General features: G+C 43.3%; 1 protein-coding gene across 4 annotated transcripts in view; it reads right to left on the reverse strand.

Annotated features, from left to right (window-relative positions):
• Positions 1–25,774, reverse strand: part of LOC105478334 (cyclin and CBS domain divalent metal cation transport mediator 2) — a 183,472-nt gene that overhangs the window by 39,874 nt on the left and 117,824 nt on the right. For 3 of the 4 annotated variants that reach the window (XR_985254.3, XM_011735490.3, XM_011735492.3), the window contains exons 2-3: positions 4,711–4,854; positions 93–230 (exon numbers count right to left, since the gene is read on the reverse strand). Coding sequence is in view for 2 of the 4 variants with exons in the window: in XM_011735490.3 (XP_011733792.1) it covers positions 93–230; positions 4,711–4,854 (282 nt within the window). In the remaining 2 variants the exon portion in view is untranslated. Of the gene's footprint in view, positions 1–92; positions 231–4,710; positions 4,855–25,774 lie in introns of those variants that run through there. The other variant, XR_985255.3, reaches the window with a different exon arrangement.

The raw sequence follows: 25,774 nt of genomic DNA on the forward strand, positions 1-25,774 counted from the left end.
AGTGTCCACCCCCAGCCCACCCCAGTCAGTGGTGGGTGAGAAACACACTCCAGGGTTGGTAGAGATCTCAAACTGTGATAAGCTGCACTTGCCTGTTGCTAGGAAACGGTGCATGGCCAGGAGGAGCTGTGGTGATATTTTAACCTTCATCTCGCTGTCTGTCTGCTTAAAGGCAGAAAAATCTTGCTTTCGTTCCCGGTGAGCTACTTTCTTTTTTGTTCTGTTGTCAGCTAAGGGAGGAATGAAAAGAGAAAAAAAAAAAAATAAGAAAATGCATCCCATGAGATCAGGGCTCTTTCTGAATGAAAAAGACAAAATATATTGGAAGGGCTGGACTGTATTTCCAGATGCAGGCGCTCTAGGCACAGATGCCACAGGGAAGGAGGAAGTGAGGGCCAGATCCTCATCAACTCAGCACAGCAGCCTGGGCACCACACAGTCCGCAGCGAGTGACCACAGGCAGCCTGATGAGTGAAGGTACTTCAGGAAGGTCTGCAGAGGGCCCTTGTGAGCATAGCATCAGGCAAATGCTGACAGAGCCTCTCACAGGACCCACAGAAGCATATAGCAACAGGGCGTGCAGCCTGGAGTGCACAGTCCACTGCTGCTCAATGTCACCATACTCCAGCAAAGGACCACCACTGTGTACACACACAAGGGAGGAGTGTCCCTACCTGTAAGAGGCCCCTCACCTCTGCTGAAAGACAACACACAAACGAAACCCCCTTAAGAAACAAACAAGAATGCTTTCGCAGAGCAGTGTTTTAATATCTGTTTGCTTCACTGCTACTCCAGACCATGAGATCCTCAAGGTCAAGCAGATGCGAATGGGATCCGGACAGTGGTCCGTGAACTTCCTCTGAAAAGGTCCAGGGAGTCAATATTTTAGGCTCTGCGGGTCTACACAGTCTCCACACTGCTGTTTAGAAAGATGAAGGAGCATGGCTGTTTTCCAATCAAACTTTATGAACACTGCAATTTGAATTGCATATAATTTTTGCACGTCACAAAGTAATTGTTTTTTTTTTTTTCTTTTCTTTTTTCTTTTCTTGAGATAGGTTCTTGCTTTATTGCCCAGGCTGGAGTGCAGCAGCACAATCGCAGCTCACAGCAGCCTCAACTCCAAGGCTCAAGTGATCCTCTCACCTCTGCCTCCCAAGTAGCTGGGACTGCAGGTGTTTGCCACCATGCCCAGCTAATTTTTAAATTTTTTGTAGAGACAGAGTCTCACTATGTTGCCCAGGCTGGTATTGAACTCCTGGGCTCAAGCAATCCTCCTGCCTCAGCCTCCCAAAGTGCTAGGATTACAGACATAAGCCACCATGCTGGCCATTTTGCAACAATTTTAAGATGTGAAAAGACATTCTTAGCTTGCAGGTCACACAGAAGCAGAGTACAGGCACTCATCGGCTGTGGTTTGCCAGCTCCTGACCTGGAAGGTACCTCCTGCAAAACCATCTTTTAAGTACTTTTCTGGACAAAGTAATGATCAAGAAAAAAAGAGCTTAAAGACAAGACCCCAATCGCTTGCTCCTTCCCAATAATTGACTCACTGCATTATTGTTTCTTCATGGAGCAAAACAGATTGATTACTAGGCTTTTCCTGAGAAGGCGATCACAACTTCTACTTTTCGTCTGCCTCAATTCTTTTGAGAACTAGACAGCAGAAATCAATACAGAATTTAAAAATAATTCTAATGGCAACAGCTGTCACTCCCAATCTCTATCCAGATCAAGAATATACCTGAAATTGGCCAGGCACGGTGACTCACGCCTATAATCCCAGCACTTATGGGAGGCCGAGGCAGGTGGATCACTTGAGGTCAGGAGTTTGACACCAGTCTCCCCAGTATGATGAAACCCTGTCTCTACTAAAAATATAAAAATCAGCCAGGCGCGATGGTGGGTGCCTGTAATCCCAGCTACTCAGGAGGCTGAGGCTGGAGACTCGCTTGAACCCGGGAGGTGGAGGTTGCAGTGAGGTGAGATCGCGCCACTGTACACTCCAGCCTGGGCAATAGAGTAAGACTTAGTATCAAAAAAAAAAAAAGAAAAGAAATACGTGAAATCACAAGTCCAGCATCTTAAGCCAGTAGCTAACATTAGGCAACACTTCTGTAGGAAATCAGTCCAATCAAGGCTTAAAAGAAGTTAAACTAACATTTGTATAAAACTGAAGTGCAAATACAGGATCTCCTAAATGGTACATCGCCTTTCTAATGTTAAGTATCACCCCTGGGTAAAAAGAAATACAGAGACACACTTTTTTTTTTTGAGACAGAATCTTGCTCTGTCACCAGGCTGGAGTGCAGTGGTGTGACCTCTACTCGCTGCAACCTCTGCCTCCAGGGTTCAAGTGATTCTCCTGCCTCAGCCTCCCGAGCAGCTGGGACTACAGGTGCACACCACCACGCCCAGCTAATTTTTGTATTTTTTAAAGTAGAGATGGGGTTTCACCATGTTGACCAGGATGGTCTTAATCTCCTGACCTTGTGATCCACCTGCCTCAGCCTCCCAAAGTGCTGGAATTACAGGTATGAGTCACCGCACCCGGCCACACTCAGTTTTTAAATAGTCATTTGTGAGGAAGGATGAAAAGAACACAAACACACAAATAATATTCTCTGAGACCTCTGATGACCCTCTAAGTGAGGAAAGGATAAAACAGATGTGGGAAAGGGTGCTTTTTAAGAACGCTATTCAGATGTGAGGATAAAACAGGATATGTTTTCAGAAGACAGTCATTAGTTAAATGTAAAATTTTTTCTTTTGCGGGTACAGGGAAGACTTTCTCAGTTTTATTTATTTATTTATTTATTTTGAGAGCATCTCATTCTATTGCCCAGGCTGGAGTGCAGTGGTGTAATCTTGGCTCACTGCAACCTCCATCTCCCAGGTTCAAGAGATTCTCCTGCCTCAGCCTCCCGAGTAGCTGGGATCACAGGTGCGTGCCACCACACCCAGCTAATTTTTGTATTTTTGTAGAGACGGTGTTTCACCATGTTGGTCAGGCTGGTCTCTAACTCCTGACCTCAAGTGATCCACCTGCCTCGGCCTCCCAAAGTGCTGGGATTACAGCGGTAGGCCAACACGCCCAGTGACTTTCTCAATTTTTTTTTTTTTTTGAGACAGAGTCTTGCTCTGTCACCAGGCTGCAGTGCATTGACACAATCTCAGCTCACTGCAACCTCTGGCTCCCAGGTTCAAGTGATTGTCCTACCTCAGTCTCCCAAGTAGCTGGGACTACAGGCACGTGCCACCACGCCCAGCTAATTTTTGTAGTTTTAGTAGAGACGGGGTTTCACCATGTTGGCCAGGATGGTCGTGATCTCTTGACTTTGTGATCTGCCGGCCTTGGCCTCCCAAACTTCCTCAGTTTTAAAATGTGGGATGTTTCCTTCTAGCAGTACTGAATAAAAAGCACCCTGCTTTGAGGAAAGCAGACTTTACCCTGAATGACCAGCTTGTTGGGAAGCTGGGATAGTCCATTTCCCCTCCGGAAGACATGCTTTAAAACCAGGCAGCATACACAGAGCCCAGATGCTCTTTCTCTATCCCACCCCTGGGACCCCCAAACATCTCAGGCCTGGGCCATCTCTGGCTTTATGGAACCCTTGAGCATTGCTAAGGGTGCGGCCAAGGAAGATTTAAAATCCACAGTCCAGCAATCATGTTTTATACTTTAATGAGACAGGACTCAGTTCAACACTCAGTTCAGGATCAAGTCTACACCTGGGCAAATAAGGTATCCATACTCACCTCACCCTGCCCTGATCTGAGCCACTCCCCACTTTCACCTTCACCAAAAGAGAAGGCAGAAAAGCAGAGAACAGGAAAAACACATTCTTACTGTGAACCCTACCCTATCCTGCTTCCCACACCCCCAACCCGCTGCCCCAGCAAACTACACTTGCAAATCTCACCTCCAACCCTGACCCAAGGATTCTGGAACAAGAAAGTATAAACAGTTGTCATCCATAAGTTTAACAAATCCCATTCAGTTGTGGTTTTTTTTTTTTTTTTTGGAGACGGAGTCTCACTCTGTTAACCAGGCTGGAGTACAGTGGCGCAACCTTGGCTCACTGCAACCCCTGTCTCTTCGGTTCAAGCAATTCTCCTGCCTCAGCCTCCACAGCAGCTGGAATTACAGGCATGCACCACTACCACTATATCCAGCTAATTTTGTATCTTTAGTAAAGACAAGGTTTCACCATGTCAGCCAGGCTGGTATCAAACTCCTGACGTCAGGTGATTTTCCTGCCTTGGCCTCCTAAAGTGCTGGGATTACAGATGTGAGCCACTGTGCCTGGCCTCCCATTCACTTTAAAGAGTACTTGAGTTATGAAAAGTACAAACAGAAGTTTATCTGAAAACCATATACCTAGTTGTATAAAACGAAATTTTAGTAGAGTTTTTTTTTTTTTTAACATATGTAAAATAAAATTCAAAACCAACAGCAGTTTTCTGTTTAGAACAAGTAATGCCCTCATCAGTGGTTAGAAGCAGCCAGAACAATGCTGTCGCTTGACATTACAGGATATGCTCCTTCTGATAAAGGGATTGGAATATACCGACAGGTCATGCACGGCCTACACACGTCATGTATCATTATAAACAGAGGCAGCAACTGGAGAACTGTCAGATGACTCACAAACAGCCCAACAAAAAAAGCAAAGGTTTCGGGAAATACACTCAGACAGTGCTACTTACTGTATAAATCTGTTTCATCTAGAATCTCAGATTTGATTATTTCTTCAATCACATCTTCTAAGGTGACAATTCCCAGAACTTCATAAAACGGATCTCCTTCTCCCTCATTGTTTACCCGCTGCACGATAGCCAGGTGGGATTTACCTTTAGAGAAAATAAAAAGTTTAGGAAGTGACTTTCTGAATTTCCTGAATGACATGTTATATGTAATACGGTAAAAACATCAGCAAACACAGATGCCGAATTACCAAAATCTCTGTTTCAGCATTTTAAAATTGTACTGAGATATCACAAACAAATGGAAGAACTTCATGAGCCATTAAAAGGCAGAAAGTTATGCCAGAAGAGTGTCACCCTTGACATACATGGCACTGCACCATTGTTCTCTGCTTCCTAATGGTAATGTCTCTTGGCACATAATCTTTCAGCAACTGCCACCTAAAGAGAGTGGTTCTCAAAGTTCATGGTGCCCTAGGGATTCCCAAGACCCTTCTAGGAGGTCCGTGAGGCCCAACTATTTTCATAAGAATACTAAGATGCTATTGGCCGTTTTCACTGTGTTGACATTTGAGCTGACGGTGAAAGGCACCTTAGCACAGATGAAGGTAGTGGGAGCGAGCTGCACGTAGTGATCGCTGTTCTCTGTCACAACGCACATGCAGTAAAGGGAAGGAAGTAGCTTCTCTTAAAAATGTACTGGGCTGGGAGCGGGGGCTCACTCCTGTAATCCAAGAGCTTTGGGAGGCCCAGGCAGGATGACTGCTTGAGCCTAGGGGTTCACGATCAGCCTAGGTAATACTGTGAGATCATGTCTCTACAAAAAAACAGAAAAAGTAGCTGGACATGCACGCCTATGATCCCAGCTTCCTGGGAGGCTGAGGTGGGAAGATCCAGGAGTTTGAGGCTGCAGTAAGCTATGATCGAGTCACTGCACTCCAGCCTAGGCGACAGAGTAAGAGACTGCCTTTTTTTTTTTTTTTTGAGACGGAGTCCCGCTCTGTCGCCCAGGCTGGAGTACAGTGGCCGGATCTCAGCTCACTGCAAGCTCTGCCTCCCAGGTTTACGCCATTCTCCTGCCTCAGCCTCCCAAGTAGCTGGGACTACAGGCGCGGACTACAGGCGCCCACCACCGCGCCCGGCTAATTTTTTTTTTTTTTTTGTATTTTTTAGTAGAGACGGGGTTTCACCGTGTTAGCCAGGATGGTCTCGATCTCCTGACCTTGTGATCCGCCCGTCTCGGCCTCCCAAAGTGCTGGGATTACAGGCTTGAGCCACCGCGCCCGGCGACACTGTCTTAAAAAAAAGTCCTTGCTGAAGCAGTAAACATTAATTTCATTAAATCCTGACCCAAGTACATGTCTTTTGGTAATCTCTATAACAACCTGAGAATTGCCATAAAACACTTCTGTTGAATTCTGAAGTATGGCAGCTGTGCTGAGGAAAGACTCTTGTGATTGACTTGCAAGTTGGACCAGCCATTTTCATTATTGAATGTTTTTACTTCAAAGACTGACTACTAGACAAACTGGTTATACCGACTTGGGTATATGTCAGGCATTTTCTCAAAAATGAACCTGTCACATCAAGGAAAACAAAAGGCAGGGTGGACTACCAATGATAAAATTTGAGCTTTCATCAGAAAATTAAAATTTTGTCTGGGCGCGGTAGCTCACGCCTGTAATCCCAGCGCTTTGGGAGGCTGAGGTGGGTAGATCACCTGAGATCAGGAGTTTGAGACCAGCCTGGCCGACATGGTGAAACCCCGTCTCTACTGAAAATACAAAAATTAACTGGATGTGGTGGTGTGTGCCTGTAATTCCAGCTACTCAGGAGGCTGAGGTGGGAGAATCACTTGAATTTAGGAGGCGGAGGTTGCAGTGAGCCGAGATTGTGCCACTGCACTCCAGGCCTAGGCAACAGAGTGAGACTCCCACTCAAAAAAAAGAAAAAAAAAAAAAGGCTGAGTGCAGTGGCTCACACTTGTAATCCCAGCACTTTTGGGAGGCAGATCACTTGACGTCAGGAGTTCAAGACCAACCTGGCCAACATGGTGAAACCCTGTCTCTACTAAAAATACAAAATAAATTAGTCAGGCATGGTGGTGCATGCCTGTAATCCCAGCTACTCAGGAGGCTGAGGCAGGAGAAAGGCTTGAACTCAGGAGGTGGAGGTTGCAGTGAGCCAAGATGGTGCCATTGTACTCCACCCTGGGCAACAAGTGAGACTGTCTCAAAAAAAGAAAATTAAAAATTTGGGAAACTTGTAGCCGCCACGAGCGTAATAGCTTCTCACAATTAAAGACTCTTCTGATGAGATTGCTGGTGATATTAACAAACGATTTTTTAAAATATTGAATATTGCAATCTGTCAACATTTTGAAGATCTGTATAACTCAGTGAACCAATAATTTTCAAGTGACTATGGCAATGATGTTACAAAATCATGCAAGAGTACACAATCCATTTGGAGTATAAGACAGAACAACGGATTTAAAAAAAAAATTCTTATTTTGGAATAATTTTAGACTTACAGAAAAGTTGCAGAGTACAGAGAGTTCCTATAAACCCTTTACCCGGTCTCCCCCATTGTTAACATCTTACACTACCATGATATATTTGTCAAAACTAAAATTGACATTGGTACATTACTATTAAGTAAACTCCAGGCTTTATTTGGATTTCGCTGATTATTTCTATAACATCCTCTTTGTTTTGTTGTCTGGTTCAAGGCACCACACCACATTTAGTTGTCATGTCTCTTTAGTCTCCTCTGGTCTGTGACAGTTTTTTGGTCTTTGCTTTTTATGACACTGACAACATTGAAGGGTACTGTCAGGCCTCCTGCAGAATATCTTCCGATTTGAGCTTGTCTGATGTTTTACCCATGAGTAGACTGGGTTATAGGTTTTCTAGTTACATCACATCAGTGGTTATAGGTCATCACTGCTGACGTTCACCTTTTTCATCATTTGGTTAAGGTTGTGTTTCCCAGGTTTCTCCATTGGAAAGTTACTCATTTTTCCCTTTCCTTAATTCTATTATTTGAAAACAAGTTGCTAAGTCTAGCCTACCCATTCAAGGATGAGAGTTAAGCTCTACTTCCTGGAATAGGGAGGTATCTACATATATTATTTGGAAGGGGGAGTACCTACATATATTATTCAATATTCTTCTGTAAAGAAGATTTCAGTCCAAACGAAGTTAATGTAAGAGTCCAAATGTCCACTGGTATGGTTTCAGATTCTACATTGCAACTAACCTTTAAGAAATTACTACCTATGGAGTTCTGATGTAACATCAAAGGAGAATACCCATCACTGTCCAAAAAAGCTGATACTCCTCCCTTTTCCAAATACGTACCTGTGTGAGGCCAGATTCTCCTGATACACTTCAACTAACACAGCATACCACACAGACTGAATGCAAAAGACTGAACCCAGCTGCCTTCCCTTTAGCTTGATTAGACATGCAAAAAGTAAAACAATGGCACTCTTCTACCATTTGTTTTAGAAAATTTTTTATTAAAAACACTATATTAGCATGCAATGGATTACTGTCCTTTAAATCAACCAATGTTTTGAAGGTCTCCATTTTAATTCAAATATATTAATATCAAAAGATAGAAACCACATAAATAAAAGGATTCTGAATCATTTTTAAGAGTTTCAAGGGATCTGAGACTAAAAAAAGTTTAACCCATTTATGTCAGAGGTCGCAAGTTTTTGTGAAAAATCAGACCTTGGTGATGATCTTGAGCAGTAGAATATAAACAACCCCCACAAGCTTAGCATTCCAATAATGGAACACTAGGCATAAATAGATTAAAGACTGCTGCTTTTGGGGATGGATCACTTGAGACTAGGATGGCAAGGGAAGAACATGAGTTGAACAGTTCTGGATTTGAACTCCAGCAGGCCACTGATTAGCCATTACTAGCAGAAGACCATGAGCAAACATAACTTTTCTGAGTTTCAGTCTCCCTATCTCTAAAGCCAGCCTCATAATTGCTACTGCAATAGAGTTGTTGTGAAGATCAGAGATAATGCTGGTACCCAGCAAAGACACTGCCTGGAATCCACTGGGTGATCACTAAGTGGTAACGCTTGTTATTTTATTAATGTTTTTCCTAAATTCTAAGGCACCATCAACTTATTACCAGCTTAGAGGGAAAAAACCCCACTATATTATTAAATGTACACAGTGATTAGAAGATGCACCTCAGGCAGGGCACAACGGCTCACACCTGTAATCCCAGCATTTTGGGAAGCCAAGGCAGGAGGATCGCTTGAGGCCAGGAGTTTGGGACCAGCCTGGGCAACATAGTAAGAACTCATCTCTATAAAAAAAATAAAAGTAAAAAAGACACATTTCAATCTCAAAGATCTTTTAAAATAGTAAGAGCATCTCTCAAACAACAATATTGGTTTTCCCAATCCAAAGCATGAGAAGTATCTAAAACATATCCATAAATGAAGCCAAAATAGGCATAATCTGGAAACTTCATAATCAGCTAATTTTTGTATAACTTCTGTTTAATGACAGAGTGTTTCCTTGGTGGTGGGGGTGCAAGAGCTTTAAATAAAGTTTAGTTAACACTTTAAGTTGGGTAAGTTCGCCCAGATACAACCAGCCACATTAAAAATATTCTGAGGGCTGCATCTGATCAAGTTCCCAGCACTTACGCAGACGCTGGCTCTGGTCCTGCGGATCTGTTGGCCCTTTCTTAACTTGGCAGTCTAAGTCAGCTTCTGCTCTGCCTCAGACCCCCTTCTAGGCAGCCGTGTCTACAAGCCTAGAAGTTTAGATTGTTAGACAATTAGGCGTCCTAAAATGTTCATCCCTAGCATGCTCACGCTCAAAGAATGAAAATATTTTGAGCAGAGGAGACAAGGAGGGAAACTTATCAGCAATGGATATAAACACTGCATCAGGTCAAGTCAATTCTCATCTCGTCCAGTTGGTCCAGTAGGTTTCTCACATCTGCTTTCCCAAGGACCCAACATAAGCAGTTAAAAATTCTTGGTGAATGCTGTCTGTCGAAAGTTAAATTCTTTTGCTATTCCCAGCTTGTGATCATTTAAAAGGAATTTTCCAAAGCAAGGTCTAATATTAGACTCAAAATGAAGTTTCCATTCCACTGAGGCGCTATTCTCACCAAAGTAACTACCGTATAATCAGATTGTCTTGGAGCAACTCGTTTAAATGCAGATGGACATACTTGAAATACCAGCTCAATAGCACTGACAGATTTGGCTGGAAAGGGCCTTACTCTAGGAGAAATTATTTCTGTGAATTAGGCTTCTTAGACTGAAAATTAAGTTTTCCTCCAAGTTCACTTGTTTTAAAGCTGAAACTTCTGCATCTGCCCCAGGGCCACATTCTTTTAGCTTTGGAATTCCTGGTGAGAAGTCCTGTTTTCTGAAACTTCTTCCCTGTGCACAGTACAAAGGAAAAACAATGACACCTCTCTCCTTCACTCAGGCTTTTGGAGAACAGTGATTCCATGCACCTTTCCACTTAACCATTCACTGCAGGGACTTTAGTCCTTGTCAAGGGATCAATCAAAAGAAAAATGTAAACAACTTTTTTTTTTTTTTTTTTTTTTGGAGACAGGGTCTTACTCCCTGGCTGGAGTGCAGTGGTGTGATTGTAGCTCACTGCAGCCTTGAACTCCTGGGCTCAAGTGATCCTCCCACCTCAGCCTCCTGAGTAGCTAGGGCTATAGGCACGCACCACCATGCCCAACTAATTTTTAAATTTTTTGTTGAGACAGGGTCTCGCTATATTGCTCAGGCTGGTCTGGAATTCCTGGCCTCAAGTGATCCACATGGGCCTCCCAAATAAACAACTTTTCAATACAAAAATTTTCAAAACTGAGCTCAAATAGGACCTTTCTTAACCTGAGTATTGGAAAAATTAAGTCAGGACTGAAAACAGAAAAGCAACTCTGGGAAAACAAATAGAAGAATAAACCCAAAACTTAAAAAGATGATAAACTGATGGATTCTTAACTTCCAACAAGAAGAATGAAAATATAGCAGCCAGCAAAATATTTAATCACAGATATTAAACATTAAAACTTTTAAATATGCATAGACTAAATAAACTTCATAAACTGCATATAGATCAAATAAAGCATAAATTGTTGTCACAATCAGGGCTTAGAGAGGGCCCTTTCTTGCAAGCTGTAAGAGATCTTGCTGTACACCAGGCAGTTTGAACTGTCCTGGTATTTAAATTCCTACCCCTTCTCCTCTTTTTCTGGTCCTAAGGGAATCTAAACAGGCCTGTTTTCAGAGTGCAGGGCTTTATAAATACATCTCTCCTCAAATTCAGAATCATAAGCAAGCTATTATGAAATAACAGCCTAGACTGTCCATCTTTCTATAACCACTAGTGCTCAGGGCAGGGCACTAGCACAGGTGAAATTACAAAAACCATGTCTGCAATGGGAGATGGACTAAGCAACTAAAATAATCTACACCAGGTAGAACTGGGATCAGGTTTCTACCTCTGCCTGCTTCCACTGCTCCACAAATTAAAGTTTATTATTTGCATATTCTCTCTGAATTGGCAAACCAGCCCAGAATGGTAGTGGATTACCACATTTCCATCTTTTAACCTTACCACACTTCTGGGCTCAAATTTTGAATGACAGATACAGTTTGTATTTTGGTGGTAATAACTGTTTCTATTATGATTAATCCAACAAGGGCACCTGTAACGGCCAGAAGAAAATATGGACTTGTTTGCTATCAGACGATGTTGATGCCAATGAAGTGAAATGGGACTAGGTAGACTAATTAAGGAAAAAAGTCAACGGAATGGATGTAGCAGAAGAGAATTAGGAACAACGTGATATAGCTATGCTAATAAAAAGTGACACATAGTAGTCAAGACCACCCAATAATGCAAGCACAAGGCAAACTGAGCCTGTGGGGTCCTAAAATGCCACTCGAACAGCAGGAAGAAAACAGAGACCCCACCATGAGAAACTCAAGCCAAACATCTTACATTCGCCATGACATCCGCGTTGCACAACTCCAGGGGGCACTGTTAGCACAGAATGCAATGCTTCATGTTTCCCTGAAGTTGTGAGATGCTGTGGCCTCCTTACTAACCAAGGAGAGGGCAAATGAAGCAGCTGATAGGCTTTTTTAAATTTCTGATCTACTAACATAAAATTTTAATAATTCAATGAATAGGAATCAATAAAATTTCAAAGAGGGAGTTCTACAGAACTAGTGATAAAAGAAGCAAAAGCTCTGCAAGTCCAAATTTAGGTCCCATGTCACTAACGACAAATGACATGATATTTTTAATGGCTATACTTAAGATCTCCAGAGGAAGCCAATTTGCATAGTGGCAGTCAAAGAAGTCAATACACTTTAAACATAATCACAATTGGATTTAGTCAGATTTACAAGTAAACAAACTGATCAAGTGAGAGAATGTATATGAACATAATATATAAGCCATAAAATCCAGGCTATGAATGAATTCTGAACAATGAACTATAGTCGCACAAATTCATTTGTTTGTTCCATAAATATCTGCTGACCACCTACTATGAGCCAGGCCCATACCACAAGGACCAAAACACAGCACTGGCTCTCAAGAGGCATTCGAGCATGGCAGACGGACACTAGGGAAGCAGACTCTGGGAAAACTAATAGAAGAATAAACCTTGAAGTGAAAAGGCATGTCGGGTCGTGTTAAGGTGCTGTGGAGAACAACAGTACGGGTGGGATGACATTTAATACAGGATGGCCCCCCCTGCCCCACGCCCCCCCGACTCGCCCCGAGCAAAGCAGCAGCACAGGAAGTCAACCCTGGGCTGAATGTTTTCAGGTAGAACAGTCGGGAGGCCCTGAAGAGGGAGGGGCTTGGTGCGCTGTGGTGGGTGGGGAGCCAGGAGGCCACTGTGGCTGGAAGCGAGTGGGCAGGAGGGCGAGAGGAAAGGTGAGCTGTATGGGGTGGGATGCAGGCCATGTAACCATCGGAAAGGCTTTCGCTCTCACTCCGTGGTCACTGGAAGGCTCTGGCAGAAGAGTGACATGATCTGCATTGTTTTAAGAGTCCCTCTGGCTGCATGGTTGAGAAAGGCCTGGCAGCAGGTGGGAGGAGAATGGCCCTGGGAAAGGGCTGAGGTGGGCAAACCCAATCGGGAAGTTACCAGTAAGCCAAGTCAGGGAGGATGGTGGCTTGGGCCCGGGGGGCAACAGTGCAGGTGGTGAGAAGTAACTGCATTCTAGATAGACAGTGTTTTAGAAACAGCCCGCAGGATTTGCTGACGGACTGGATAGGGGGTGGAGGAGAATGAGAGGAGTCAGGCTGACTTGCTTTTTGGCCTGAGCAATGAGAGGAACAGAGTTGCCACTCCCGGTGGAGGACAGTGCATGGCATCAGTCTAGAAGGCAGAAGTCAGCTCGATTTTGGAAGGTTAAGTTTGACATCCTAGCGGAAATGTCAAATAGTTAGATACATGAGTCCAGAATTCAAGAGAGAGAGAAACATGTAAGCTACAGATAAAAACTGAGCGAGTACAGATGGTAGCAGAGCCAGAAACCCACTGAGATCACCTAGGCCATGGATGGCGAGAAGAGCCAGTGCTGAGCATGGGGGTGCCCGAGTTTCCTGGGTCAGGAGGCTGAGATAGAACCAAAGAGAGACTTGAGAAAGAGTGGCCAGCAGGAAGGGGAGGGGAGAATAAAGGGAATGGGTGTTTTGGAAGCCACATTAAAAAACGAAAAATAAAAACTGTCCCAAAGAGCAGAGAGCAGTCATAAGTATCGAATGCAGCCAAGAAAGATGAAGAAAGGTGAAGAAAGGTCAAGAAAGGTGAAGAAAAGTGAAGAAAGGTCAAGAAAGGTGATTTTGGCGACAGAAGATGCTGGAGATAAAGACTGTGGTGGAGGAAGGGACTGAGGGTCACAGTGTAAGTGACATGCGGAAGATCCTATAGTCTCTGGCCAGTGTGCTTTCTACGCAAGCCCTTCCTGCTTCTAACAGGGAGGCCCGAACTGGCCTGCTTCTGCCAGGTAGCCTTGACAAGAGAGAAAAGGCCTGTCATTAGGACAGTTTGGCTGTCCTCTCCAAAGTAATACCTCCTTCTTTGAGTCCCTAGATCTGAACATGACACCATTAGATTTCCAATCACCCAGGCTTTAAAACTCTGAAATCTTTGCCTTTTCTTTTTCTTCCTTTTCAATGAAGAATGAATGAGTGAACAGGTACACACACACAGCTGCATAAGATGCACAGCTCAGTGAAACTTGACATTTGTATATACCTGGAAAACTACCACCGGGAAGAGCTGGTGGCAGTCAGGGTGTTGACAACAGCTACAGGGGTGGGTGAGATGGGAGATGGGGCTGGAGACAGGAGCGGGGAATAGGTGATGCAGTGATAAGAGGAGGGGCTAAGTGGGTTCAGCAGACTTCAGGCTCCAAGGGGAACACCCTCCATGTGGCCCCTTCAGTAGGGCTCCCTTTCCTGCCCCTTCCCTTTGTTGACAGCAGGTCCCTTTAGGATAGACAGATCACACGCTGATCCAGCAACAGGGCATGTCATGATAACTGAGTGGCAGCACAACTTCAGAATAAGAGAAGCAATTCTCCTCCCGTATTTAGCTATATCTGGAATCTTAGTTCAGGTCTGGGTCTTGTATTTTACAAGAGGCAAACTCAGGGGAAATGCTGTACCATATACAAACTATGTCACAGGAGGAACAATTACATAAGCCAAGGATGTTTAGATGGAAGAGACCTCTGGGCAGGGATGACGTTGACAGCAGCCTTCAAATATCTAAAATCAGTCAGCTCCATGCCTCCTCACCCCATAGCTTGTTACCTGCACACCTGGAGCTCAGTGTGCCACAACGTGGTCTCCCTTATTAGACCATCAGCTCCAGATCAACTCCGGATCCACCTTCATGTTAGTCCTTAGCGCATGCCAAGTCTAGCACAATGGCCAACACTCCAGTTTCTTCTCTACTCCTCCATTCACAAAGGAAGACTTACTCACCGTAACATAACCACAGCATTCCATCACGCACACACAGTGCTCACTTCTCATCAGCTACTAAATTAGAGAGAAAATGTTCCTAGGGCAGGGCTCAAAGGCATCACCACACTACAACTGCCACTCACCCTTCTTAAGCTTCGTCCACCCAGACTTGACTTTTCACTGTCAGGTCCTCCATGGCCCTACTTACCCCTTCCTCTGCTTGAGCCCTTTTAATCCTTTTTAACCTTGCTCTTAATTCCATGCATAATATCACCCATACCAGGAAGCCTGTTCTATTCCCAAAGGCAGAACTTATCTTTTGTATTTTTGAGCTCCTATAATGTCATCTGAATTTCTCTTAAGGCATCTGTCTTTTTTGTTTTTTGAGATGGAGTCGCACTCTGTTAACCAGGCTGAAGTGCGGTGGTGCAATCTTGGCTCACTACAACCTCTACCTCCCAGGTTCAAGTGATTCTCCTGCCTCAGCCTCCCAAGTAGCTGAGATTACAGGCGTGCACCACCACGCCTGGCTAATTTTTGCATTTTTAGTAGAGATGGGGTTTCACCATGTTGACCAGGCTGGTCTTGAACTCCCGACCTCAGGTGATCCACCCTCCTTGGCCTCCCAGAGTGCTGGGATTACAGGCATGAGCCACCGCGTCTGGTCATATCTCTTTCTTATACCAAGTTTGTGATCTTTTCCCTGCTAGACTGGAAGCTCCTTGTTTCTCATCTTTCTCCCAGAACACCTAGCTTGATGCCACCCTCTACAAAGAACAGGTAGGAAGGGGGTCGGCCCTCATAGAGCCCCAGCCCCTCACTCACTGCCCTAACACACACAACCCACTGGGGCTGCCCTGCCACAGCCACACCATACCTGGGCTATGGGAGTGCCTGGGGCTCTATACCCACATTACTCTTTTTTTTTTTTTTTGAGATGGAGTCTCACTCTGTCGCCCAGGCCGGAGTGCAGTGGCATGATCTCGGCTCACTGCAAGCTCCGCCTTCCAGATTTATGCCGTTCTCCTGTCTCAGCCTCCCGAGTAGCTGGGACTACAGGCGCCCGCCACTACGCCCGGCTAGTTTTTTGTATTTTTAGTAGAGACGAGGTTTCACCATGTTAGCCAGGATGGTCTCGATCGCCTGACCTCGTGATCCACCTGCCTCGGCCTCCCAAAGTGCTGGGATTACAGGCGTGAGCCACCGCGCCCGGCATCCACATTACTCTTAATAGTATTTTAGACAGGTCCTTTCCCTATCCATTTCCCTCTGAATTCAACACTGGCAAAACCCAAAGAAAAATAAACCCTGAATTACAAGCCACATAACAAACATGTAAAGCCATTTTCTCAGATTTTTGTAATGAATACACGGATGAATGCTGATGTGTGCCCTGCAAGTCTTCTGACTACCGTGGCGATCAACCTAGTATTAGAGGCTGGGTGCAATGGGTCACACCTGTAATCCCAGCACTTTGGGAGGCCGAGGTGAGCGGATCACCTCAGATCAGGAGTTCGAGACCACCTTGGTCAACAGGGCAAAACCCTGTCTCTACTAAAAATACAAAAATTAGCCGGGCGTGGGCGTGGTGGTGCACTCCTGTAGTCCCAGCCACTCAGGAGGCTGAGGCAGGACTGAACCTGAGAGGCAGAGGCTGCAATAAGCTGAGATCACGCCATGCACTCCAGCCGGGTTGACAGAACAAGATTCCATCTCAGAAAAAAAAAAAAAAAAAAAATCTAGTATTAGAACATGAGCTAAAATCAAACCTGCTGAGGAGAAGTAATACAATTTCATTTAGGAAACTATCACCTAGCTATTTCTGTACTGTTGAAAACTAAAATAAAAATAAAAACAAACTGTGTGTGTCTTTTTTCTTAAGTACTTATTTTACCTTACCATCCCCACCAGAGCTAAGTGCATTTTTTCCAATTGAATTTTCCCACCATAAAATACAACAGAAAAATGTGACACAGATCTTAAAATAGTCCTATATAAACAATACATGAGTGTATATATAGAAGCACTTGCTGTATATAGAAGCCACTGGTTTTAAATGATAACTGTTGCTATTCTGGGAGACAAAAGCCCCCTTTTACTACTTCCAAAAATTCCAAAGTCTGACCCATAAGTGGCCGGCCCAGACCTCCCTAGCAGGACAGTTCCTTCAGTCCAGCCATGAACATCCTCATTCCGGGTTAGGCCTGAACTAATGTGTCTGCCAATGAGGCTGATGGGTGGAATATAGAATCACGGTTTCCTTAAAACAATCTAACATTTCTTGGTGAGGGTAGAGGTTTATTTGATACAGGGCCCTCTCCTGGACAGGACCCTGAATTTATCTAAAATGACAGTGTTGCTGCTGCTCTTTGGCCACTTGAACAACTGACAGTAGGGAGGTAGCACTCACTGAGGTGGTCAGCCTCTAAAAGACTTTTTTTAAAACCAGGAGAAGCAAAGTAGACAAGTCCTCTCCATTAGTGGCTAAACAGTCTTGGCACAGTGCATACAGCAGCCAGGAGTGCTATTGTAAAATTGACTGGTTGAATTTCACTTCTCCGTAAAAGTCTCCATGCAGTAAGACCAGAAATATTATACACTGAGAAAAACTAATCCAGGTGGTTCTCAGATTTTATAGTTTTATCAATAGAGATTGGGGAAAGGTATGGTTAGCCTCAAGGACATCAACATTTACATGTTAGGAAAGTTCCTGAAATACACAAGACTGTAGGCCAGGCACGGTGACTCAACGCCTATAATCCCTGCACTTTGGGAGGCCAAGGTGGGCAAATGGCTTCAGGTCAGGAGTTCGAGACCAGCCTGGCCAATATGGTGAAATCCCGTCTCTACTAAAAATACAAAAATTAGCCAGGTATGGTGGCACATGCCTGTAATCCCAGCTACTCAGGAGGCTGAGGCAGGAGAAGCTTGAACCCAGGCAGTGGAGGTTGCAGTGGGCCAAGATTACACCACTGCACTCCAGCCTGGGTGACAGAACTAAGATCTGTTTTAAAAAAACAACAACAAAAACTGTAGATATCTGCCTGACACACTACAGGCATGCAGATATTTACTGAATGAGTGAATCTACAAATCGCATTTATTTAAAACTTTTGAACATACTTTCAACGTATACAACTTTCTGAGCTAAAAGGATATTTTATATTTGTCCTAAAACTACCTTCTCCATATTTCTAGAGGTTTCCTTTGGACTTATACTTTATGGTTATGTCTGGCATTTTTTGAGGCTATGCTATCTATCTTCTCTCAGTCATCATTACAGAAAGAAGACTCCATCTTCTTACACTATGCCCAATATTTCATCTAATTATTTGACCCTGATTTTTACAAAACCCTTTTATATTAAACACTATACTTAACTGTCACCATCAATTTTCCCATCGTATGCTTTCTTGTACTCAAATACATATTGAGTAGCCAGACATGGTGGTCATGGTGTTGTGTCACCATAGTCCCAGCTACTTGGGAGGCTGAGGCTGGAAGATTACTTGAGCCCATGAGTAAGTTTAGCCTGGGTAATGTAGTGAGGCCCCCCCTCTATAAAATTATATATAAAATAAAATATATATACTTATTATGTAATACTATATAATATATATAATTCCCAGCACAGGGCTAAATATATATAGATGTCTACTTCTTTAACATGATTAAAAAGATCAATTAGGAAATAATTGCTCCTATTATTTGAAAAATCCTTTGCTGTTACAAAATGGAACATTTTTAATTTTGAAACAATTGTATATTCACATGCAATTGTAAGAAACAGAAAGATCCTGTGAATTTTGCCCAAGATTCCATGTACTTTTATCCAGTTTCCCCCAATGGTAAACATCTTGCAAAACTGCAGCACAGAGTCACAACCAGGATATGAGCACTGACAGAGCCATGGTACAGGACACTTCTACCACCAAATGACCTTCCTATTACCCTTTTATAGCCATACCCTCAAACTAATCATTTTAATGGTTTCCTTGGTAAAATAAGACCTTAGTTTTCTATTGACAGTGGCCCTTACGCTTTAGTGTTTAAGTTTAAACAAATATTTAAAAAGCTATATTTAAAAATGGTTATCAACAGAAAAACATTTTTCAGTCAACAAAAACTTGTTTTACATGCAATGTTTGAAAACCCAAGAGTAGGCCGGGCGCGGTGGCTCAAGCCTGTAATCCCAGCACTTTGGGAGGCCGAGACGGGCAGATCACGAGGTCAGGAGATCGAGACCATCCTGGCGAACATGGTGAAACCCCGTCTCTACTAAAAAAAAAAAAAATACAAAAAACTAGCCGGGCGAGGTGGCGGGTGCCTGTAGTCCCAGCTACTCGGGAGGCTGAGGCAGGAGAATGGCGTGAATCCGGGAGGCAGAGCTTGCAGTGAGCAGAGATCTGGCCACTGCACTCCAGCTCGGGAGAGAGAGCGAGACTCCGTCTCAAAAAAAAAAAAAAAAAAAAAAAAGAAAACCCAAGAGTGGGGTCCAATCCTGACAAAGATTAGCCAACCATGCTTCCCTGGGTGAGGTATACAGCAGGCAGTTATATAACTAAGAGAGAAACGGTTTTTGGAGAGAGTAGCAGAGACCCCAGCCTCGATTTGATAAACATCTGTGGCAGGATGATTTTCCAGGCAACTCCTCTTTGGCGTCTCCCAATGTGTTGATGAATTTAACAGTCCCTGGTAATTCAATAAACACTAATCTAGGTGCTATTGTGAAGGGATTTTGCAGATGCAAATGAAGTCCCTAATGGGACGTCATGGGTTGACTTTAAGGGAGATCACTCTTGGTAGACCCAACTTAATTAGTTGGAAGGCCTTAAAAGCAGGGCCTTAAGGCTTTCTGAAGGAGACAAGAAATTCCTCCCATAGAAAACAACTTCAGATGCTGCCTGTGGGATTCCAGCCTGCTTGTGATCTTCTCTTCCTAATGACCTGTCCTATCAATTTGGGCTTTCTTATACATCCTCCAGAATACATAAGCTATAGTCTTATAATAAATCCCTTGATGAAAGTGTGTGTGTGTGTGTGTGTGTGTTTGTATCCTATTGGTTTTGTTTCTCTGGTTGGACCCTGACTAATAGACTCAGGATCCACACCACAAAGGGATTAATAGCACAAAGCAAAAGGAAAACTAGAATTAAACTAAGTTATCATTTCCCAAAGCCAAGACAACAGATGACTGATTTGTATAGGAAGACAAACTAATGTGTGTGCGCTATGCCAGAGAATCCGATCCATGAACTTCCTGGTGACAATAGCAGACATAGCAAGTAAAGTAACTCTCTGAAAGAAAAGCTAACCTAAACTGTTTAAAAGACAAGAAGCCAAGTCATTTACTTCTATCCATCCAAGTGGACGGTCCTATCAAAGACAGCCCTCCAGCCCTCTCCCCTAAGTTAGGATTCCAGGCAATAAACAATGGATGATCTCACATTCCCACCACCACCCACTCCTTTTCTCTTGTTCTTCAGTCTTGCTGCCAGATACTTTAGCCAGAAACCCAAAGTGAAGCAATTAATAGAAAATTCCAGTCATTATGTGACTTACTTAATGGCCCATCCAAATAACTTGTGAGAAAATCTCACGAACCAACAGAACAGAGACTGAAGAGTTTTTTCCATTATTTCTCTCTCTCAGAGTATTTAAAGACTCGGATTTTCCCATCTTTTGGGGAAATATTTTCTTATAAATAGTGAGGCATGCTGGGCATCTCCACTTCATCTTTTTTGGTGGTCTGTAACACTCACTGTACACTCATTGGAATGTTTTCCTAGTAAATGATGGGCAATGGAAAAACATGGCTAAGACAAAAGATGGCTTTCAGGCTGAGATGATGGGAACCTTCTCATGTTCCCCAAGAGACAGGTAGTTCTTCTATAGAACTAAGGGATTTATTTTAGAACCAATGAGACTATTTCTGTCTTTCCTTCAGGCCTTTATAAGAATGATAAATGAGGACTGACTAGACTACTTAGTAGTCCATTTAGTAGTAGTCCAATATATCCAATAATAGGAGGAGTTATTTTTTATTTTTTGAGACAGGGTCTCACTATGTTGCCCAGACTGGTCTCGAATTCCTGGACTCAAGTGATCCTTCCACCTCAGCCTCCCAAAGTGCTAGGATTATAGACATGAGCCACCATGCCCAGTTAATAGTAGGAGATTTTTAAAAGAGATCTACACTTCTCCTGCTAAGCCCAAATGTTAGGGCTTTGGTTTTATGATTTACTCTTCTATTCCATTATTAGGTTTTAGCTTTTAGACCAATAATTACTTACAAACTTTGTTTTGTAGTCCAAACTTACTGATTTCAACTAAACTAATTTCTTGGCTGATTTCTACAACACAAGTAGACAAGATCAATAATTATACAAAAGTCATACATAAAAATGTGGTCCTGTTGTCACAGTCACTGAACAAAAATTATCTAAGCCCAGACAATGTGCTAACATTGCAGATCAAACTACACTGTACATTTGCTACAGTCACAGGCATTTTTAGGAAAGGAATGAGGTCACAGTTTTTAAACCTGCTTGAAGGGGAGAGTAATTTTTTTGTTTTGTTTTGTTTTGTTTTTTAAAAGAAGAAAGACCTTAACCCCTTTTCTCACTCAAGTCTCCTCTTTTTAAGAAGTCCTTCCTGATGACCTCAATTTGGAATGAGGTAGAATTGCTATTATATCTTATTATACAGTTAACAGTAAACATATATTACATAGTTAATAATTATGTGATACAAAGGAAAAGAACTATCAAAATTATCCCCCCCCAAAAAAATCTCTGGATATTAGAATTAGAAGGAAAATGAATCATCTAGATAAATTCTTATACAACGTATTAATTATCTTCTGCAAATTTTATGCATATGATAAACTTCAAGAAAAATGAAAGGGTGAAAATATTTCAAGGTCTTCCTCATTGTCCTAAAATCCTAGCATTTTACTCTTTTGTTTCCTGTCCCCAGAAACTTCCAGCACTTCATCTTCATTATAGAGAAAAAAGATGCAAACAACTTTTAAAACCCAATGTTCTCTATTACAGATTCCTTCACAATGTCTACTCACTATTCCCATGATGTACTTTCCCCCAATAGCTCTTAAAAATGCGTAGAAGGACCGGGCATCGTGGGGCACTCCTGTAACCCCAGCACTTTGGGAGGCCGAGGTGGGCGGATCACAAGGTCAGGAGTTCGAGACCAGCCTGGCCAACATGGTGAAACCCCATCTCTACTAAAAATGCAAAAATTAGCCAGGCGTGGTGGTGCACGCCTGTAATCCTAGCTACTCAGGAGGCTGACAGGAGAATCACTTGAACCTGGGAGGCGGAGGTTGCAGTGAGCTGAGATCATGCCATTGCACTCCAGCCTGGGTGACAAAGCGAGACTCCATCCCAAAAACATAAAAATAAAATAAAATAAATTTTTAAAAAATGTGTAGAAGACAAAAATTAGTTTTTCTATTTTTCTTTTCTTTTTTTTTTTTGGACAGGGTCTTTGTCACTCAGGCTAGAGTGCAATGGCATGATTATGGCTTACTACAACCTCCACCTCCCAGGTTCAAGTGATTCTCCTGCCTCAGTCTCACAAGTAGCTGGGATTACAGGCATGTGTAGCCACATCCGGCTAATTTTTGTATCTTTTGTAGTGACGGGGTTTCACCATGTTGCCCAGGTTGGTCTCAAACTCTTGAGCTCAAGCAATCCATCCACCTCAGCCTCCCAAAGTGTTGGGATTACAGATGTGAGCCACCACACTCAGCTAGGTTTTTATATTTCTATAAGAAAAAAGTCACCACCTAAACATCCACAATAGTCTCATTAAGTAAACTCTACAACATCCACACTAGAATGCTACGCAGCTAACGTGGATGTAGCAGGATTCTATCAGCAGTAGAATACTAATGTAGCTATTTTAAAAAAAAAGTTAGAGCTACATCGATTGTTATGAAAAGTTACTCTAAAAAAAAAAAAAGCCCTGTAGAATATTATAGTATGTTCCCATTTGTATTCATTATAATTAATTGCATTAATCATAATTATATATAGAAAACTAGAAACAAAAGTTAACAGTGGCATTCTGGATGAAATTTGTAGTACTGTTACAAATTTGCATTCTACAGGGTAATTCTTTTTTTCTTTTTGAGATGGAGTCTCCCTCTGTCCCCCAGGTTGGAGTGTGGTGGCGTGATCTCGGCTCGCTGCAACCGCCATCTCCCAGGTTCAAGTGATTCTCCTGCCTCCTGAGTAGCTGGGATTACAGATGTGCACCACCACGCCTGGCTATTTTTTGTCTTTTTCAGTGGAGATGGAGTTTCACCATGTTGGTCAGGCTGGTCTCGAACTCCTGACCTCAGGTGATCCACCCACCTCGGCCTCCCAAAGTGCTGGGACTACAGGCATGAGTCACCGTACCCCACCCCTAATGTGTATATTTCTAACAAGAGAAAATGTTTATTTCAACCAGGAATCAAGGAGAACAACAGGGTCCCCTGTCAGTGTTGGACACCTCTAAAGAACCACTTCCAACCCTCTAGGCACCAGTGCTCACTCCCTCCACTGCCGCAGTGACTAGTTCACGCAGGCTTGCAGTGGCTTCATGCTCGTGCATCAGTGCAAGCAGATGCTGTCTCATTGCTAATGCTCAATATTTCACTTCCTGCCCCAGGTTGGAATGCGGTGGCATGATCTCGGCTCGCTGCAACCTCCATGTCCCAGGTTCAAGCGATTCTCCTGCCTCAGCCTCCTGAGTAGCTGGGATTACAGATGTGCACGACAATGCCTGGCTATTTGAAACTTATTCTGCAGTTATGCATATGCAAACAAGAGGGAGAAATCAATGGGATAAATCCCCCCACCTCCCCCTCATTTTGTACTTAAGCGGACAGTTCTGAGAGCATTCCATTTCATAGGTTCCTAAAAAGGTCCTAGTGGGATTGAATACCGGATGCCTGTAGCCAAGGCACTATCAGATCCTTAAGTTTTCTTTCCCTCCTTCTCATTTCACTTTCCTTGTCCTGAGCTCTTGCTTCCTGGGACTGCACCCCCTATAAACTTCCTCTCATTCAAGTCTTTCTACCAGGCTGATGTTCAGGCTAAGATGTCGGATGAATGGAAAGTTTTTCCACCAGCCACTTTTTGGTTTCACACATTTCATGCTCTTCTACTTGCAAATTCCAGTGCCAGACGTGTTAGAACACACTCCTATCTCAATACAGTGCTGGTCTTGTACCTCTGAGTGACATCCACATTGTTGAATATCATTTATGCAGTGGGATGGCCACCAATAACTATACATCAAAGTGACTGCAACCACATAAACATATCCCAGTAAACCCAAACAAAGTGTATATCCACAGCTTAACTTTCCCACAGCTGAATCTCAAAAATGCTTGGGACCACTCCAACAGTGCCACACACAAGAGTAAGAGAGGGTAACTCAATGTGGAAAGAGTCATTTTGGTCCACTGTAAACTTTCCGATTTTTCAAAATTTACAAATACACGTAAACCTGTAAAACACTTGCTAGGGGTCTTCCCAGGGCCTTGGAAGCAGCCCACACATGTGAGCACTTAAGCTTTACCTTCATTAGCTTCGCGGTGATATGCTTTTCACGATGTACTAATCGAGTAACAATAAAGGGAGCATAAAGCACAGACTGAAAACTCTAAAATCTACATACTCCACCATCCCCGTCTCATCTAAACCTCAGGTATAAAAATATTCCATCTGCCCATCTGGTCCTCCTCCTCCTCTTGTCCAATAAGCATCTTAAGTTCAGTATGTCCAAAACTAAACCTATCATCTTCACAAAACCTGTTTCCCCACTTCTAATCTTCATACTAATGACATCTGTAAAGGTCAAATGTGAAACTGTAAAAGTCAACTTAGATGCCTCTTTTCCCTCTAGTTTCACCTGGCTATGACACACTGGTACCCAACGTTGTGTTAGGTTTTAAATTTAAGACTGCCTCCTAAATATCTATTTCCACCCTCGCCCTGACCCCAAGAGGGAGCCTCACTCTGTTGCCCAGGCTGGAGTGCAGTGGCATTCAGCTCATTGCAGCCTCCGCCTCCAAGGCTCAAGCAATTCTTCCACCTCACAAGTGGCTGGGACTACAGGCGTGGATCACCACGCCTGGCTAATTTTTGTATTTTTAGTACAGACGGGGTTTTGTCATGTTGGCCAGGCTGGTCTTGAACTCCTGACCTCAAGTGATCCATCTGCCTCGGCCTCCCAAAGTACTGGGATTATAGGCGTGAGCCACCATGTCCAGCCAATATCGATTATTTCATAGTCTCCATCCCATCACCAATTCACCTAAATTCCAGGTCCTCATTACTTCTAATGTACCTAACCTGAATGTAATCTCCTCAAGGCCACCTCACTGATGCCACAGTAATCTTATTAAAGACCAAATCTGAACATGTTACTCGCCTGCTTAAAATTCTTCCATAACTTCTCACTGCATTTAGGAACGTTTAAGCTCTTTGGGATGCCCTTCAAAGCCTGTCATGATAGGATTCTTTTCTAGCCACATCTCCCATAGCTTTGCTCATTCCACGCCAGAGCATACATTTTCCATTTCCCCAAACTAGATATGCTATTTCACTGTCCTTTGCCATAAACAGTGGCCTCCCCTTAGCTCCCTGACTCTTATTCTCCTTCAAATATTCAATTTAAGCATCGTCTCATCTTGGAAGTCTTCCTAACCTCACCTAGACCAGCTGGGTTTGGTGCCTGTCACTATTCCCAAAAAGCTTTCACTGGCTCCATCAGGGCACTTATTACCCTGTATTTTAACTGTCTCACTCTCCTCTGAGATTTTTTTTTTTTTTTTAGAGAGACTCTTGCTCTGTCTCCCAGGCTAGAGTGCAGTGGTGTGATCTGGGCTCACTGCAATCTCTGCCTCCCAGGTTTAAGGGATTCTCCTGCCTCAGCCTCCCTAGTAGCTGGGACTACAGGCACATGCTGCCATGCCTGGCTAATTTTTTTTGTATTTTTAGTAGAGAAGGGGTTTCATCGTGTTAGCCAGGATGGTCTAGATC

The sequence above is a fragment of the Macaca nemestrina genome, chromosome 9, assembly GCF_043159975.1.
Source record: "Macaca nemestrina isolate mMacNem1 chromosome 9, mMacNem.hap1, whole genome shotgun sequence".
Taxonomy (NCBI): Eukaryota; Metazoa; Chordata; class Mammalia; order Primates; family Cercopithecidae; genus Macaca; species Macaca nemestrina.